This window comes from Catharus ustulatus, chromosome 5, assembly GCF_009819885.2.
Source record: "Catharus ustulatus isolate bCatUst1 chromosome 5, bCatUst1.pri.v2, whole genome shotgun sequence".
In the NCBI taxonomy this organism is placed as follows: Eukaryota; Metazoa; Chordata; class Aves; order Passeriformes; family Turdidae; genus Catharus; species Catharus ustulatus.
The window spans coordinates 45,937,894-45,952,971 of NC_046225.1; the positions used below are offsets into that span (position 1 = coordinate 45,937,894).

The 15,078-nt window shown below is 35.9% G+C and overlaps 1 protein-coding gene across 5 annotated transcripts in view; it reads right to left on the minus strand.

Annotated features, from left to right (window-relative positions):
* Positions 1-15,078, minus strand: part of TUSC3 (tumor suppressor candidate 3) — a 137,196-nt gene that overhangs the window by 71,127 nt on the left and 50,991 nt on the right. For all 5 annotated transcript variants that reach the window (XM_033060671.1, XM_033060668.1, XM_033060669.1 and 2 more), the window contains exons 3-5: positions 11,233-11,350; positions 8,752-8,892; positions 8,070-8,210 (exon numbers count right to left, since the gene is read on the minus strand). In XM_033060671.1, coding sequence (XP_032916562.1) covers positions 8,070-8,210; positions 8,752-8,892; positions 11,233-11,350 — 400 coding nt within the window. The remainder of the gene's footprint in view (positions 1-8,069; positions 8,211-8,751; positions 8,893-11,232; positions 11,351-15,078) is intronic.

Sequence of the window (15,078 nt, forward strand, 5' to 3'; positions counted from 1 at the left end):
CTGGTGCATTGGCTGGTGTAGTACAAAGGAAAAGAACAATGATTTGCTACCACATAGTATGGTCCCAAGACCAAATGCCCACAGGATTTCTTCAGTGGCAGTTCAGTCCAGCCCTATTACGGGATCCTAGGTGAGTATGCTCTATGTGCAGATGGATCTGCTGCATGACCTTGTTAACAAAATAACAAATGATGCTTCCTTCATGGCTTCCATCCTTAGTTTCACTAAGGGGGAAGAGTGCTTTAAGCTCACCTGTGGTGCATCTGTGTGTAAATCGCAAAGTTTCTAAGAACAGATATAAGAAATTAAGCACCAAAAGTCTCGGCAGAACACTGAATTGCAAGCAAGACACAACTTCACAGGTACATAAACAGAATTTCTCAACTGTTCTTGGTCCTGTAAACTTAGCAAATTATTTATTTGGGTTTAATACATCGTCTTCTCAGAGGCCTGAGTTTTGTTTAACACTGTCTGCTAGTTCATTAAACAAAACTACCAGAGACTTAAAAAGTAATTTAATATGCATTTTGAAGAGAAGTTTCCTTTTAGCAGCTACTACACAAAGCAAATAACTAGATTTCTTTGCAAGTTTAGACCCAAAACCATGGAAAATATTTTGCAATGTAAGAAAAATAATGAAATTTTAGATTCATTTATGAATACAGTTAAATTCAAGCATAGGCTCAATAAAAAGTGGACACCTGATAGCTAGTTCTACACTTTATTTCTATATTGTTCAGTATATACAAATTCTAACCATTTAAGAATTTTTGCTTTAAAGAAATGTACAGTAATTTCATGACCATAAGGCGCACCGGACTATAAGGCCCACCTCCCAGGAGTTGGTACATTTCACAACTTTGTAGATCACATAAGGCGCACCAGACTATAAAGCGAGAAGAGCCATGCCACGCGCAACGAAGTAACGAATTAGTAACGGAATCCTGCGATCGTGAAGTTTACTGGCAGGTGCTCAAATTGGAAACATTTTAACAGATTGGTGTAGCCTTTAAACGCAGTCCCAAGCGCACTCCCCATGCACGGGGCCTGGCACTCCCACCCATCCCCAGCGCCGGCTGCTGAGGCGGGGCTCGGGGTGGCGATGGTTCGGAGCGGCTCGGGGCCATGGCGGGGGCCGGCCACGCTGTCTATGGGGCTGGAGCAGCGGCAGCTGGCGCAGCTTACGGGGGCGCAGTGGCGCTGTTTACGGGGCCAGTGGCACTGTTTAGGGGACCACAGCGGCGGCGGTGGCCGGCATTGCTTTTGGGACCGCTGCAGCGCCGCTTACGGGGCCGGCAGCGCTGTTTATGGGGCCACTGCAGCGCCGCTTACGGGGCCGGCAGCGCTGTTTACGGGGCCACTGCAGCGGCGGTGGCCGGTGCCACTTTCGGGGTCGCTACGGTGCCACTTACGGGGCTGGTGGCACTGTTTACGGGGCCACAGTGGCGGACACAGTCAGCGCTGTTTACGGGGCCAGTGGCGCTGTTTACGGGGCCGAGGCGGCGGCTTTGGCCGGCGCTGCTTACGGGGTTGGCAGTGCTGTTTTCAGCGCTTCCCTGCAACGCTTTCTTGACGTTTTTCAGCACTTTCCTGCGGTGCTTTCCCGTGGCGCTTTCTCGCCGCTTCTTGGCACTTTCCCGCAGCGTTTTCTCGACGCTTTTTGGCGCTTTCCCATGGCGCTTTCTCACCGCTCCTCAGCACTTTCTTGCGGTGCTTTCCTGCGGTGCTTTCTCGCTGCTTTCCGGCACTTTCCCGCAGCGCTTTCTCACCGCTTCTCAGCGCTTTCTCGCGGTGCTTTCCTGCGGTGCTTTCTCGCCGCTTCATGGCGCTTTCCTGCGGCACTTTTTCACCGCTTCTTGCCGCTTCCCCACGGCCGCGCTGCTTCCCCCCGCTTCTCCCCGGCCGGCGGCCGCTCCGGTTCCCGGTTTCCCCCGCCCAGCAGCCGCGGCTCCCACGGGTCCCAGCTCAGCTCGCAGATTGCACTTCCGGGTTCGCAAATTTCCGAACTTCGCACATCAGATAAGGCGCACCGGACTATAAGGCGCACTTCCGGGTTCGGGAGAAAATTTTAGTCAAAAGGGTGCGCCTTATAGTTGTGAAATTACTGTAATCCTTTCTTTTTCAGTTTAGCCTTGCTTTTGCACTCAATGAAGGCTCTTATGCTATGAGATCTGTACTCCATTTCTAAATCCACCATTTCTCAGACTCTCCAGTAAGAGATATACAATTAAAGGACAGAGTACAACACAGAATTAAAGAGAATGGATTTCTGTATCTTTAAATGTGCATCTCTAAAACCTCTAACTAAAGGAAAAAAAGGAAATAAACAATCAGAATTTATTGATGTTCTTTTTGAGATGCCTACTTAGTCACACAGAGAAACCTTAGTTTTTCTTTGTATCTTTGAATAAAGCACATCAATTCTTTCATTCTCATTTCCAGAAAGAGGTTAAAAAATCACCAGTAGTCATAAGACCCTCCAAGCGCCTTTAGACCAATAACTCCTGATGAATGTACTATGTGGTGTAAGTACTGGGAGGTGTATCTGCGCAGCACACATTTCTCATACCCATTAACTGTTATGAAAACAGTAAACACGCTTTGTCTCCTCATTGAAGTGACCTGTTATATTCTGCCCAATAGAGTTAACTCCTAGGCAGCTGACTTCTAATCTCAGCACAGATTTTTGTCTTCCCACATTCCACAGGTATATAGGCAAATCTTATATATACACATAAAGTAAAACTGAAAATTACATGCAGGAAACAACAGAAAACACTAAAGAAAATGCTGTCAAAAAACAATCTAGTCAACAGAACAAGAAACTCTCAGCACACTTACTTATCTTAAATGAATCAATTCCTTATCTAAACTGCTAGAACCTTGCCTAGTTTATACTACATGACCTCTTAGTCTCTCTGCTTAAGAAATGAAGAGTCCCAAAGAGTCTGAATTGCATCCTGTTATCAGCATAAAAGGACAGGAGTCTGCAAATATCTAAGGACTGAAGTCTTCAGACATCTTTGTGTCGGCATTTCAGAGGGAAAAATATCCATAGACGAATAGTAGAATTTGAATTAAAGCCCAAGATAATACAGGGGATAAATTTTGCAAGTGATTTTGAAAGACATCTTTTGGGATATTATGTACTGGGACTCAGTCATCCTGGTTTGCCATCCTAAAAGTCTTCAGGGAAATGTTACAAGTGAAAATGCCTAAGGCATACAAGATACTACTAGAGCCTGTAGTGCTTCAATGAGGGAATGAAACCACAAATATTGCTGTTGTGCAATCTAATGCTGAGGGCAAAACCAATTCAATGGTCTTATGAGAACTAGCATTGGAATCAAAGTGTGAGATGAAACCTGTGGTCTTGCTTCTGCAAGTCTATCAAAACTATTAGACGCATCATTAAAAATCACATTCCTAAATATTCTTCTAAAACACTACTGGAAATATTGTTTTTGAGACAAGCATTTTTATATCAATGGAGTTATCTAACATTTCTGGGATTCTCTGTCAAAACAGCACAGACTCGTTATACTGAGAATTTTCTTCTAATTTTTAGCAACAGATCATTCAATCAGAGTGACACCATCCATTTTTCATTTAAATAAAAAGTATCCAGTTGTTTTTCTTTTTTTTTTTTTTTTTAAGATTTGGGAACATAAAAACTGCTCAAAGCAAACTGAGAAGCTCTAAAAAAACAAGAAAAAGATAACAAGAAAGTCCTCCGTTTGTAATGATACGGTTTTCAGCCACTGAATGCCACAATCCCAGTTGAAATTTAAAAATGTTATTTTTGTATGTTTAATGAATACACCCAAAAAGCATTTAATCCCCAAACCTACAGCTTTTTTAAAAGTGCTTTTGAGTTTCTCAGCTCTATACCACCTGAAAAAAAAAACTGTCAATACTCCTTTTGAAAATGTGGGCTTTCTGTAGCTTTTATACGTCTTGCTAGGATTTCTCTGTATAATTTTGTTTTGAAAATTTAAAAAGGAAAAAATATTCACGAAGAACATAATAATTAAGTATTAAATATTTATTACTTATTTATGCCCTTCATAACAAGCATTTTCCTAGGCATTACTTTCTCTCCTGAACTAGACACCATCTTATAAATTTTTCCTTTTAATGAGTTTTTATTAAAAAAAGAAGCTCAAAGTTTTACTGGTAGAAAAAAAGCACTACATGAGAGAATCATTACTATACAATATTGAATAGAATGATTATATTAGTGATTGCCCATTTTCTTTTATGAATCGTAACAAATTTTAGTCACTAACTGAGGTTATCTGTCCAAAAGCCTGCAAACTAGAGCCCCTGTTGATTCCACCTAAAAGAAGTTACAAAATTAACTTGTATGTCTGTGCAGGTCTGAATAAAACCAAAAGGGCTCCTGATAATTGTATGATCTTTGCTAAACCATCATTTTGCAGGGTATGGGGTTTTTACTACATTGTGAAGTCAGAACAATAACAATTAAAATAGTGACCCATTGGCTCCATGCCAGGATTAATTATGATACACTTTCAGATATACAACCATTTTCTAAAACATCCTTTAAGTACTATTAATTTTTAAAGTTACAGAATTTTACAGGAAAATTTATTAGCAACAATATTTGGAATTAATGCTATTTTAGTGACTTGCTTGTCAATACAATCAGCAGGATGATGATTACTGAATGATATTAATACATTTCTTAAAATATTTTATTATATTTGGACCTTTCCTCAGGAGTTCAGTTGAACGTCATTATAGGCTTTCTACATTTAGAGTATTTCTAATTTTGGAGTTATGTTCAGATGGAAACTGTTGAGCTTCTGCTAAAGAGAACAGCAAAAATTCCAAGAATAAATTAATGTATTAATTTTCTCAATTTAATTAGGAATTTAATTACATCTTCATGTACTATTTATTGCAGCTGGTAGTAGAATGATTCTACAATTTGAGGAATTAATTTTTAATGTCTGCAAGACAAAAAAACAATTCCACAAAACAATTAAAACAAACTTTTCATCTTAAAAGTCTCAGGTATGAAATTGTTCTCTCCAGAGATAGAGTGGATTGGTTAAACAAAGGAAATACCACTGATAAGATATCTTTCTTTGATTTTTTGACGCAGGTATCTATTTTTGTGTGATAATTATTTTTTTAGTCAGCATATTGCTGAAGATAAAAAATAAAAAAAATGTAACTGATACATATCAAATATGAGATTTCTGATGGTAGAGCATCTTTAGAAAGTATTATCATCGAAAAACAATGGCAACCTAGAAAAATGTATCGAACCAAAAATGAAAGACTTTGGGAGAAAAATGTCAAAACTCTGTGCTAAAAGATCAAGATATTCCAAATGACATCCAGGATCAGAGAAGACATTCTGATCCTGGCTCTCTAGATCAAAAGGCGACTTCATTCTACAGTAATTTCATGATTATAAGCCGCACTGAGTATAAGCCACACTTCTGGGTGTCAGCAACTTTTTGTTCTTTGTCCATATATAAGCCGCACCCGATTATAAGCCGCATGTTACAATGTAGAGTGTGATAAAAGATATCTGTTCTATCACCATCTGTTGAGGGTGGGGGCACTGATCCTTATCTCTGTGGCAGATACTCTGCTAATGGACCATCCATTGAAACCAGGTAGGGCATTGTTCTTTATCTTTTCACAATCCATCCTTCCTCCAAGCGAGTCATTTTCTGCTAATGGTCCATTGAGTCCCACTGTGTGACTGATAAAATTACTGCATCCCACTGGAAGTTGCTCCAGCCAGGGGGAAGAGCCCAACATTTCTTACCAACATAAAAACAGAGGTTTTGGGACACTAAGGCAGCCCCTTTCTCCACTGGACTCCAGAGGAAAACTGGATTTCTCCACACCACCACTGGAGGGAAACTGCACCTTTTACAGGACCACTGCTTCAACTGAATCACATCTGTCACTGCAGGACAACTGCAACCACCATTTAATGGGACTGCTACCAACACCCTGCCTGACAGGGTGTCAGGTTGTACTTTGACTTTGTCAGGATTTGGAGTTTGTTTCTTTGTAGTACTGTATTTCTATTTTAATTTCCCTAGTAAAGAACTGTTATTCCTAATTCCCATATTTTTGCCTGAAAGCCCCTTGATTTCAAAATTATAATAATTTGGAGAGAGGGAGTTTACATTCTCCATTTCAAAGAGAAGCTCCAGCCTTTCTCAGCAGACACCTGTCCTCCAAACTAAAACAGCAACTTTTCGTTCTTTGTCCCTATATAAGCCGCACTTGATCATAAGCTGCACTTTGGGTTCGGACCAAAATTTTAGTCAAAATGATGCGGCTTATAATCGTGAAATTACTTTACTTAAAATCTAGTCTTAGTGGTGGTTTATTTGAAAACTTGTTCTGTATTCTTTCCTCAATGTTTAGTGTAGATTAACCAACTGCTTAAGTAAAGATTTTTTCCTACACTAGTAGGAAAAGCTATGACAGCAATGAGAGAAAACAGCATTATCCTAAGTAGCTATTATTCAAGATTAATGCCAAATATTAAAGGATTCAGAACAAAGAGCTTTCCTTAAGATCTTATAAATAATCTAGATATAAAAACTAGAACTCACCAGATACTAGGTAACTTTATCTTTGACCTTTATGAGATAAAGGCTACCAAAGGCCCATCAGCTGACACTACCACAAAAAGAAGATAACTTTTCACATTGTTGAATCAGAGCAGAACAGCAAACCAGTAATATGATAATTGAAAAGGAAAAAACAGTTTTAGGATAACCTAAGTCTAGCAGAACTAAAACACAGAACTATAAAATAGCCCAGGTTGAAACAGACCTCAAAAGACCACCTGGGTGCAAGCTTTCATGGGAAAAGAAGCCTAGATGAGAAATAAAATATGAATGCTGATGTACAAACAAAATTCATATTCTATCTACAATCCTAGCTGTATCCTTTCAAGAAAGGTTAATTCATATTGATACAATTTGAGGAAAATTCTTTAAAATGATCAAGGGAATAAATAATCATTTAAATGGCAAAAGAATAAAAGCCTTGTTCATATTGTAAAAAATACAAGGATGAATTTCTAAAAAGTACAGTTCTTCATTAATATAAATACTAGTGCAGTAAAATATTGATTGGACTCAATAATTACAGCCACTATTCTAATGTTGAAACCCATGCTTCAGATTCCATGTCCCTGAAAATTAAGCCTTTGATGCTGCTCCTCTGATTTTTCCTCTTCTGTTAATGTCAATGTCAATTGACGTCAGAGAAATGAGTGCTTACTGATACACTGTAACAACATCTGCCATCCCTGCATACTATTTCCTGTTTACAACTGAGACAGCTAAGTTGCACATCCCACATTTTCCATCAGTCTACTCAGTTATTTGAAAAACACCATGTAAATAAACACACTGCAATAACTATTAAGCATATTAAAGCTTCATTAATTATGGTTTTGAGAATTTAGTTGACTAATATTTCAAACAGACTTGGCTAGGTCTAGTCTTTCCTCAGAGCTAACACTAAGATCATCCTATTCTCGTTTAGGTTAACAGTACAATGTTAAAGTCAGTATTACTGAAACCAGTTTTGGAAACAATTCCCTCATTTTCTTTGTCAGATCTTTTATCATCGTCTTACAAACATATAAGCCTTTGTTTTTTTCTCAAACTTTCATTACTCTAGTGATATAGTCTGACATCAATATCTACACTAAACCAACATTTTGGATTTTATCAAAAAAGAGTAAGTTGAACCAGAGCCTTAAACACCAGTAACAATTATTGGAAATATTTTCATATTAAAGTTCAAACAAAAAACTGCAGTTATCAAAGAATTTGCTGAATTTCAGTGAGTCTCTCATAGTAACATACTCACTTCTTAGGAAAATTAGACCCAAAATCTGGATTATTAATCTTTTTCTGACAGTTTCATTCTGAACAATGTACTACTGCAATGGTTTTTAATTTAACCATGTAAATAATGAAAAAATATATGCTAAGAAATTAATAAAATGCATATTAGTAAGGAAAATCTATTAGCAAGGAAAATCTGCATACCAGAGCTGCCATGGCCCAGCCAGTTTTGTTATAGATGAACTCTAGATTATTTCTTCGCAGATATAACAAACCACCAACAAGAGATACCAGAAGAGCCAGTGCAATTGTACCAGAATAGTTAGGAGGCCTGAACACTCTAATCTGGAAGAGAAAATGCAAATACAGACTGTAATAAATGCTTACATTCATCTTCCATGTAAACATAAAGGAGCACCTGAAATCTGGTTTCAGAGTCAGCAAGACTAATCCATAAATATACTTTATTAAGAAAAAATAGTACTTTCTTTAATAAGCACATACCATGAAAAAAGTTCATGTTTAATTTTGAACTGTCCAGCACTGAAACATTATTTCTTCAACAGACATGCAGGTTGTGTCTGAACTAAAAGCAGCAACCTTCGAGTCTAAGTGTTTTGTAAAGCATATTTTACTTATTAACAACTAATTATTACTGCTTGGTTTTATCCAGAATTAGACTACATAAAATTTTAACAAAGCAAAACTGGAATATAATGTGCAGACTGCAGTTCTCACAAGTACCAAAAATGTTAATTTTTTAATGTGTTGTAGAACCCTCACTTGACAAAGAAAATTATTAAGGAAAGATGGAATTTATCATCAACCTGTCTCAAACCACAAAGATACATTTGCCTTTCACTTTTAAAATTGCTGAAAGACTTACATGAACATCTGTTCTGTCAGCTATCCATTTAGCTAGCTGTTCAGCTGCAAATCCGATTCGCTGCAGGTCAAATGTGTCAGCTCTCTTGGGTTTGCCCTTCGGAGGAAAATGCATGAAAGTCGGAGCAGAGTTCATATTCAGCTACAAAACCAGAAAAAAACAGCAGGAAAAAAATTAGTAACTCTATCCTCAAAATATAACACGACAATATCTCCACTAACACAAATCTAATTAGCATTAAAATATCACTTGCCTCCATAGATTACATTTTTTGAAACATCCTCATATACAGTGCTTCAAGAGTGCTCAGAATGTTTCTTCCAGTAGATTCTTCAGGATGTTTAATTATTTAGAATGTTTCTCCCACAAGCTTTTCTATACAAGAGTATCTTATGCTTTTAAGTTCTCACACACTGTAAGACCTTTCCTGTAATTGGTAAAACAGAGACCCTGCACACAACCAATCTATTAAAGTATATTAAGTTATAATTCTAAGCGAGCAAAGTAGCCTGACATTGTTTGGCTACAAGAGACTAACCACTAGTGACTAGGCTTTTTTTGAATCCAAAAAGGACTGGATAATTAGCTTAAACTACATAACTTGCCCTAGAAATTACTCTTAATTCATGTGTTTATGCTATTGGAACTATTCACAATATATTAAAAAAATCCTCAAAAGTGATAAATTTACATAAAAATTTGCTACTCGAAATTTTGACTTCAGCTTTGCAAGGTGGTATAGGAAAACGTAATTTCACTATGGAAATTCCTCTGTATTTAGGCCATCTCCAAAATCATGCAATAAAGCACTTGAAAAAATGAAAATTGACATAAACAAAGTCAGGGGTAATACTTAAAGGTGATGCAATACGGAGCTCTTTAAATAAAGAAGGAAGCATATTTAATTCCTGAAAAATGAATTTCACACCACAGTAGCAAAAATTTATATTGAATCAAGTACAGAACTGAATTTATCAATAGAAATTACCAAATATTAAATTATTTTCTATCTAAGCAAAAAAATAGCCCTCTTCTGTACTGAAATTATTTGGAAATAAAAAATATTCCAAGACAGGCTAAGACACACATTGTGAAATAGTTTAATGAAATATTTTATAACATACAGAATCATTCTGACATAGAGTATGGAGGCAGCCAATCTGGAACTGCTTTATCACTTCTCTATAAACATGGCACAAGCTGGCAAAATAAAAACCACATTATTTTTGAGGGATTTGCTATGGCACCAATATTACGTGACTTTGCACACATAAATGTAAAATCCGAATTGCATTTCCCTCAAATCCACCTAAAATAGTCATTAGTATAATTTATTCTTAACACTCTGTCTCTTAAAAAACCTCTTACATATTTATACCTAATTTTGTCTAAATGTAAGCATGACTTTAAAGGAATACCATTTGAAATAAACTGAATTTGTGCCCTTTTACACAATAAGTTGAACTGGACTCTTCTAATATGTGTTGATTGGTTTAAGGCAAGATCAAAGAAAATATTTTGCAGTGTTATAACCATGCAGGTAACAACATCTATAAAGTTCTACAATCTATACAGTCTATAGTTTATTCAGCCTTTAACAGTTGTATCAAAAAATCTTTAATTTTAAAGCAAAACCTTAAGCCATTAATAATAATTTTTTACACAATGCATTCTATTATTTCAACTGGAAGTAAAAATATTTATTAAACACACTATTTAAACTTTTTAAAGCAAGTATTTTAAAAAGACATAATAATCTTTTGCCCTGAACATTTTAAGACACCCACTTCATCAAAAAGTATTTAAAATACACAGATAACTTCAAAGTTTTTCACTTCTCCTAATCTGCAGTTTTAGTTACAATCAATGGATAAATATCAAAGATACGCATGTCAGTATTTAGTATTCTTTTTCCAAGGGATGCCTTTTTCCTTGACTTCTCAATTTCAGAGCAGACCTTAAACTATTCTCCAACTTTCACTCTTCATAGCCAACAAATAAAATGTAAAACAGTGTCTTCTCTTTTCCCTGAAGATCTTTCAGACTAAATATTACTGAAGCTGAAGAATATTTTATTACATAAAAGCAACTAAAAGGCTCTTTCACTAAAGAACTCTTTTTTCCCCGAAGAGAAAAGAAAGGAAATATTGAAAGGAAAATGTTACTTACAATGTGTTTAATTCTAAAAAATGGCCTAAACAACCACTTAGGAAAAAAGGTGCATATACATATATATATATATATACATATATACATATATATATAAAATACAACCTATCAACAAAGATTATAAACTACACCTGGACAATACTAGAAGCGGTTATTCACTGATGTCACAAACTTCTGTGTTTTAAACCAGGGGGAAATTGTATACAAAACAGGGGTACATACCTAAATACAGAAAAAAATCATCTTGTATTACTTGACAAATTGACATGTAGTTCTAAAAATTAACAATGCTTTACAATATTGAACATTTACCTGCTGAAAAACATCTGCCCCTTCATCATAATCCACTATTGTGAAAAACAGTTTGTTTGAAAAAGCAGATGAGTAGCGCCATGAATTAGCCAGCACTTGATATTCCTCATTAGCTTGCCTGTTAAGGAAAAGAAACAAAAGTATATCCATACGCCATTCACTTGCAAAAAATATCCTATAATCAGCTGCAATGGTTAGATGAATTACATTTGCAGTGTCATTCTCAACATCCATACTATCAATTTAAAAGGTTTCAGCCCATTATGCAAGTTTTTGCTTCAAACTTGTCATCTCCAAAATCAGAAATGTGTTAAGTTAAACTGTACAAGAGAAATCTCAAGATGATATTAAGAAAAAGGAATGTTTTCCATATTTAAAAGTCTCAGTAAACAGGCCTGGTCTGAGTGGCAAGTATCAAATAAATCTGCTAACAGATCCATGCAAGGAGATGCTTATGTGGCCCTTGAGTGTGCTATCAGGATATACTTGCTAGAAACAGCTACGCAGAAGGAATTCTGAAACTAGGGGACAAATAACACACAACTGTGAAAGCAGTGTGTTCCTAAAATAGCAGAGCCATAGGAGAGCCACAGAAACTGCTAAGCACTGGGGAAACGATCCTAACTGAATAAAAAGTAGGCTTGTAAGCAGTATAATAAACTCCCAATTATTTCTCTAAAAGTTGTTTTAGATTTGGTAATTTTGTACAGCATCTAATCTTTTATCAGTACTTGAAGGTGATTTGCTACTAAATATCCTCCTACATAAAATAACAAACACAAACAGAAACAACCAACCAACCGACCAAAAACTGACCAAAAAACCCAAAGAGAACACAAACCAAAACAAACAACTTTGCCCTTAATTCACTAAGAGGAAGGGAAAGATGAAGGGAATTCCAGGAAAATAATACTAGCAGAGATATCCTTTAAACACAGTTCCATAAAACCATAGGTTATTCCACAGGACAAATCTATACCAACAAAAATACAGGGGAAAAAAAAAAAAAGAAGGAATGCTTGCAGTACTTTCTGATTTAGACAGACTCCTTTGCTAATTTCCATATTACTGTTTAATCACATCCACTGTAGAGTCCAAACTGGGGTTCTACCACTTGACAACTCATCTTCGCATATGGTAAGATACAAAAGTAGTATAAATAAATGTGTTCTGCTGCTTTTCTCAAAACAGTGCTTCTAGAAAAACAGTTCAATGTGTTTCATGGTGCAGAACACTATTTAAAAGTTGTACATGCAAAAATCTGTTTGCTGCAAGAGAAACTCCGCACTGAACATATTTAAGTGAGAGCAAAGAAAGATCACAAATATCAATAAGACATTCCCCATATCTCCATAACTGAGATCAACCTCAGACATAAAATATGTTACATATAAGCTTCAGCAGTTGTGCGGTACTAAGAAAAAATCTACTGTACATGAAAAAAAAATCTTAAAATGTTAAAAGTTAAAATGAAATTTGATCATTTCTTACTCCCACAAAGAAATAACATGAAGCACAATAAAACTCAACTTTCACCCTTATTACCTGACTCGGTAAAATTTGCTACTTAACACCCTATTCAGTGGGCAGTTTACAATTACAAAAAAGAAAAGAAGCAATTGAGACATTAGATTGGTTACTTCTAGAAACAGACATCATCACTAAGCAGAGCAACATATTCATTGCCATCCTGAAGAGGGCAGTCAGACAACATCAAAGGAATACTGTAAAATCTTAAGCAATATCTGTAGTGCACTCTTCTGTTAAACCTGCTATATTTAAGCTGAACCATTTGTATTATAAGAACAAGATGAAAGTCAGTTCATATTGATGCCACCATTCTTCTTTATCTACCTTTCGCTTGTCATAAACAGTATTTCTGGGAAATTCAGATACTCCACTTATGGCCCCACTATTTAAGAGGACTCTTGTTCCCATTGATCTCCATTTTGCATCTTTAAACTATTTTGAATTAATGGGTAACATTTAAAATATTATTTTGCAAAAGGCTGACTTTTTTGTAACAGACTCAAAGCACAATTGCACCCTCACACTGAAAACAGTAAATCATTCTATGATGCATCCTCATAGCAGCTCTGGAAGGATGTGGAGAAGAGTGAAACAAGGAGCAGCAGGAATACAAAGTTAAAGGATTACCACACACACAGAACTGAAGGTCATCCAAGACATCACTATATCATTTCCAATTGAAAAATTTCTGACAGAAAAACATTAGTAACTCTTTGTAGCACTGGTTCATTCCTTTTCAGACACAATAACAGTAAAAATCATAAGCACTTGACAAAAAATCAGTCTTCAATTATTAATTATCAACTTGACAATATCAACTGTCCAGTTTTTATCCACCTATTGATATCATTAGTTCATACCCATTCTATCAGCTTGTTTCTAGGATGTTAACTGTACAAAATTACCAGAATAGTTATGTGAAAATCTATGAAAACATAAAAGCAATGAACTACACTTCTGAACTCAACAGAATATAATGTAAGCTCTATTCGTTTGCCTGACAGGATTTTTTGACAGATGGAGAAGATTTGAATGTTACTTCTGTTATAGTCACCTCTAGAATTTCATCATAATAGCAACACAGGAGCTAGCAACAACAACAGTAAGATTGACCAGCTGCCAGAAAATAGCGGCCAGATCAAAAGGGAATGCTACTATTAGATTTACTCAGAAAATTCAATATACTGGAAAGTAAGCTGCTAAGCAAATGCTCTATAGAAATTCTTCCATTATGCAAGAGGTTCTCATGAAATATTAAAATTAAAATTTTTATTTAAAAAGATTAATTACGTGTCTATAGCAGTTAATCAGATTTGTATAAGTTGAGTTATATTTAATGAGATTAATTTTATTCTATTGGTCTGACTTTACAGTAAGGAAAACACAAACTGAATATTAGGAAAAGAATAAAAAAACATGGAATTATTTGAGAAAGAAAGTAGTACAGCATTATTTTCTGGCACACTATGTACTATACTTAAAAATGTACAGTTGGCACAGAATGTACTACCAGGTTACTTACACATTCTTATCCATCTGTTTAAAGGAAACTGAGATCAGTGCTGCAATTTACTTCCAAAACAACTTTTGGTTTTTATTTTGAGTTTTATTTTAGTTCTCCTAAACTAAAGGAACAAGGGGCTAAATGCATATTTTAACATCTTCTCAGTGTCAGGAAGACAAATTCAGAATGCTTATTTGATTTTGTTTAGGATGAGTCATAGTGTCTTCATGAAAAGCACTGAAAAATCTACAAATGTGTCCAGAAAATTTACTAAACTCAACAGAGAGTATAAACACTCATTGAAAACCATACAGGTTTTGCAGTCCAGGTATCTATAAAAGGGGAAAGCAACCTAAAATCCATGCTATTCTATTTACAGCATCCCATGAAATTTTCAATATTCTGCAGGTGAAAAGAAGCCATGAGGTCTTCTTTTGTAGAAGTTGCAAAGTAAAAGCATAAAAAATTGTGATCTCAGGAAGAATAAGGAGTCCCTTATGATCCAAGTATAAAATTACTGCCTTTTTAAGCAGGACTCATCAATGCTTCTATCAAGATCCTGAAGTGCACAGGAAAAGCAATTGCAGAACTTTCAACAGCTAGTTCCAAATTTCCTGTTCCTTCATTGAACAAAAGTTCAAATGGTAATTCCCTCTCACTAAATTTAAGAGACTTGCCAACGATTTTCTCACTATCTGCTCTTTACCAGCCAGCAAAAAACTAAAAGGCATTGGATCCTGTTTCTTCTTTCTGATGATGCTCCTTGACTGTCACAATTCTTTCTGCTGTTAACCTATGCTTGCATCAGCTAC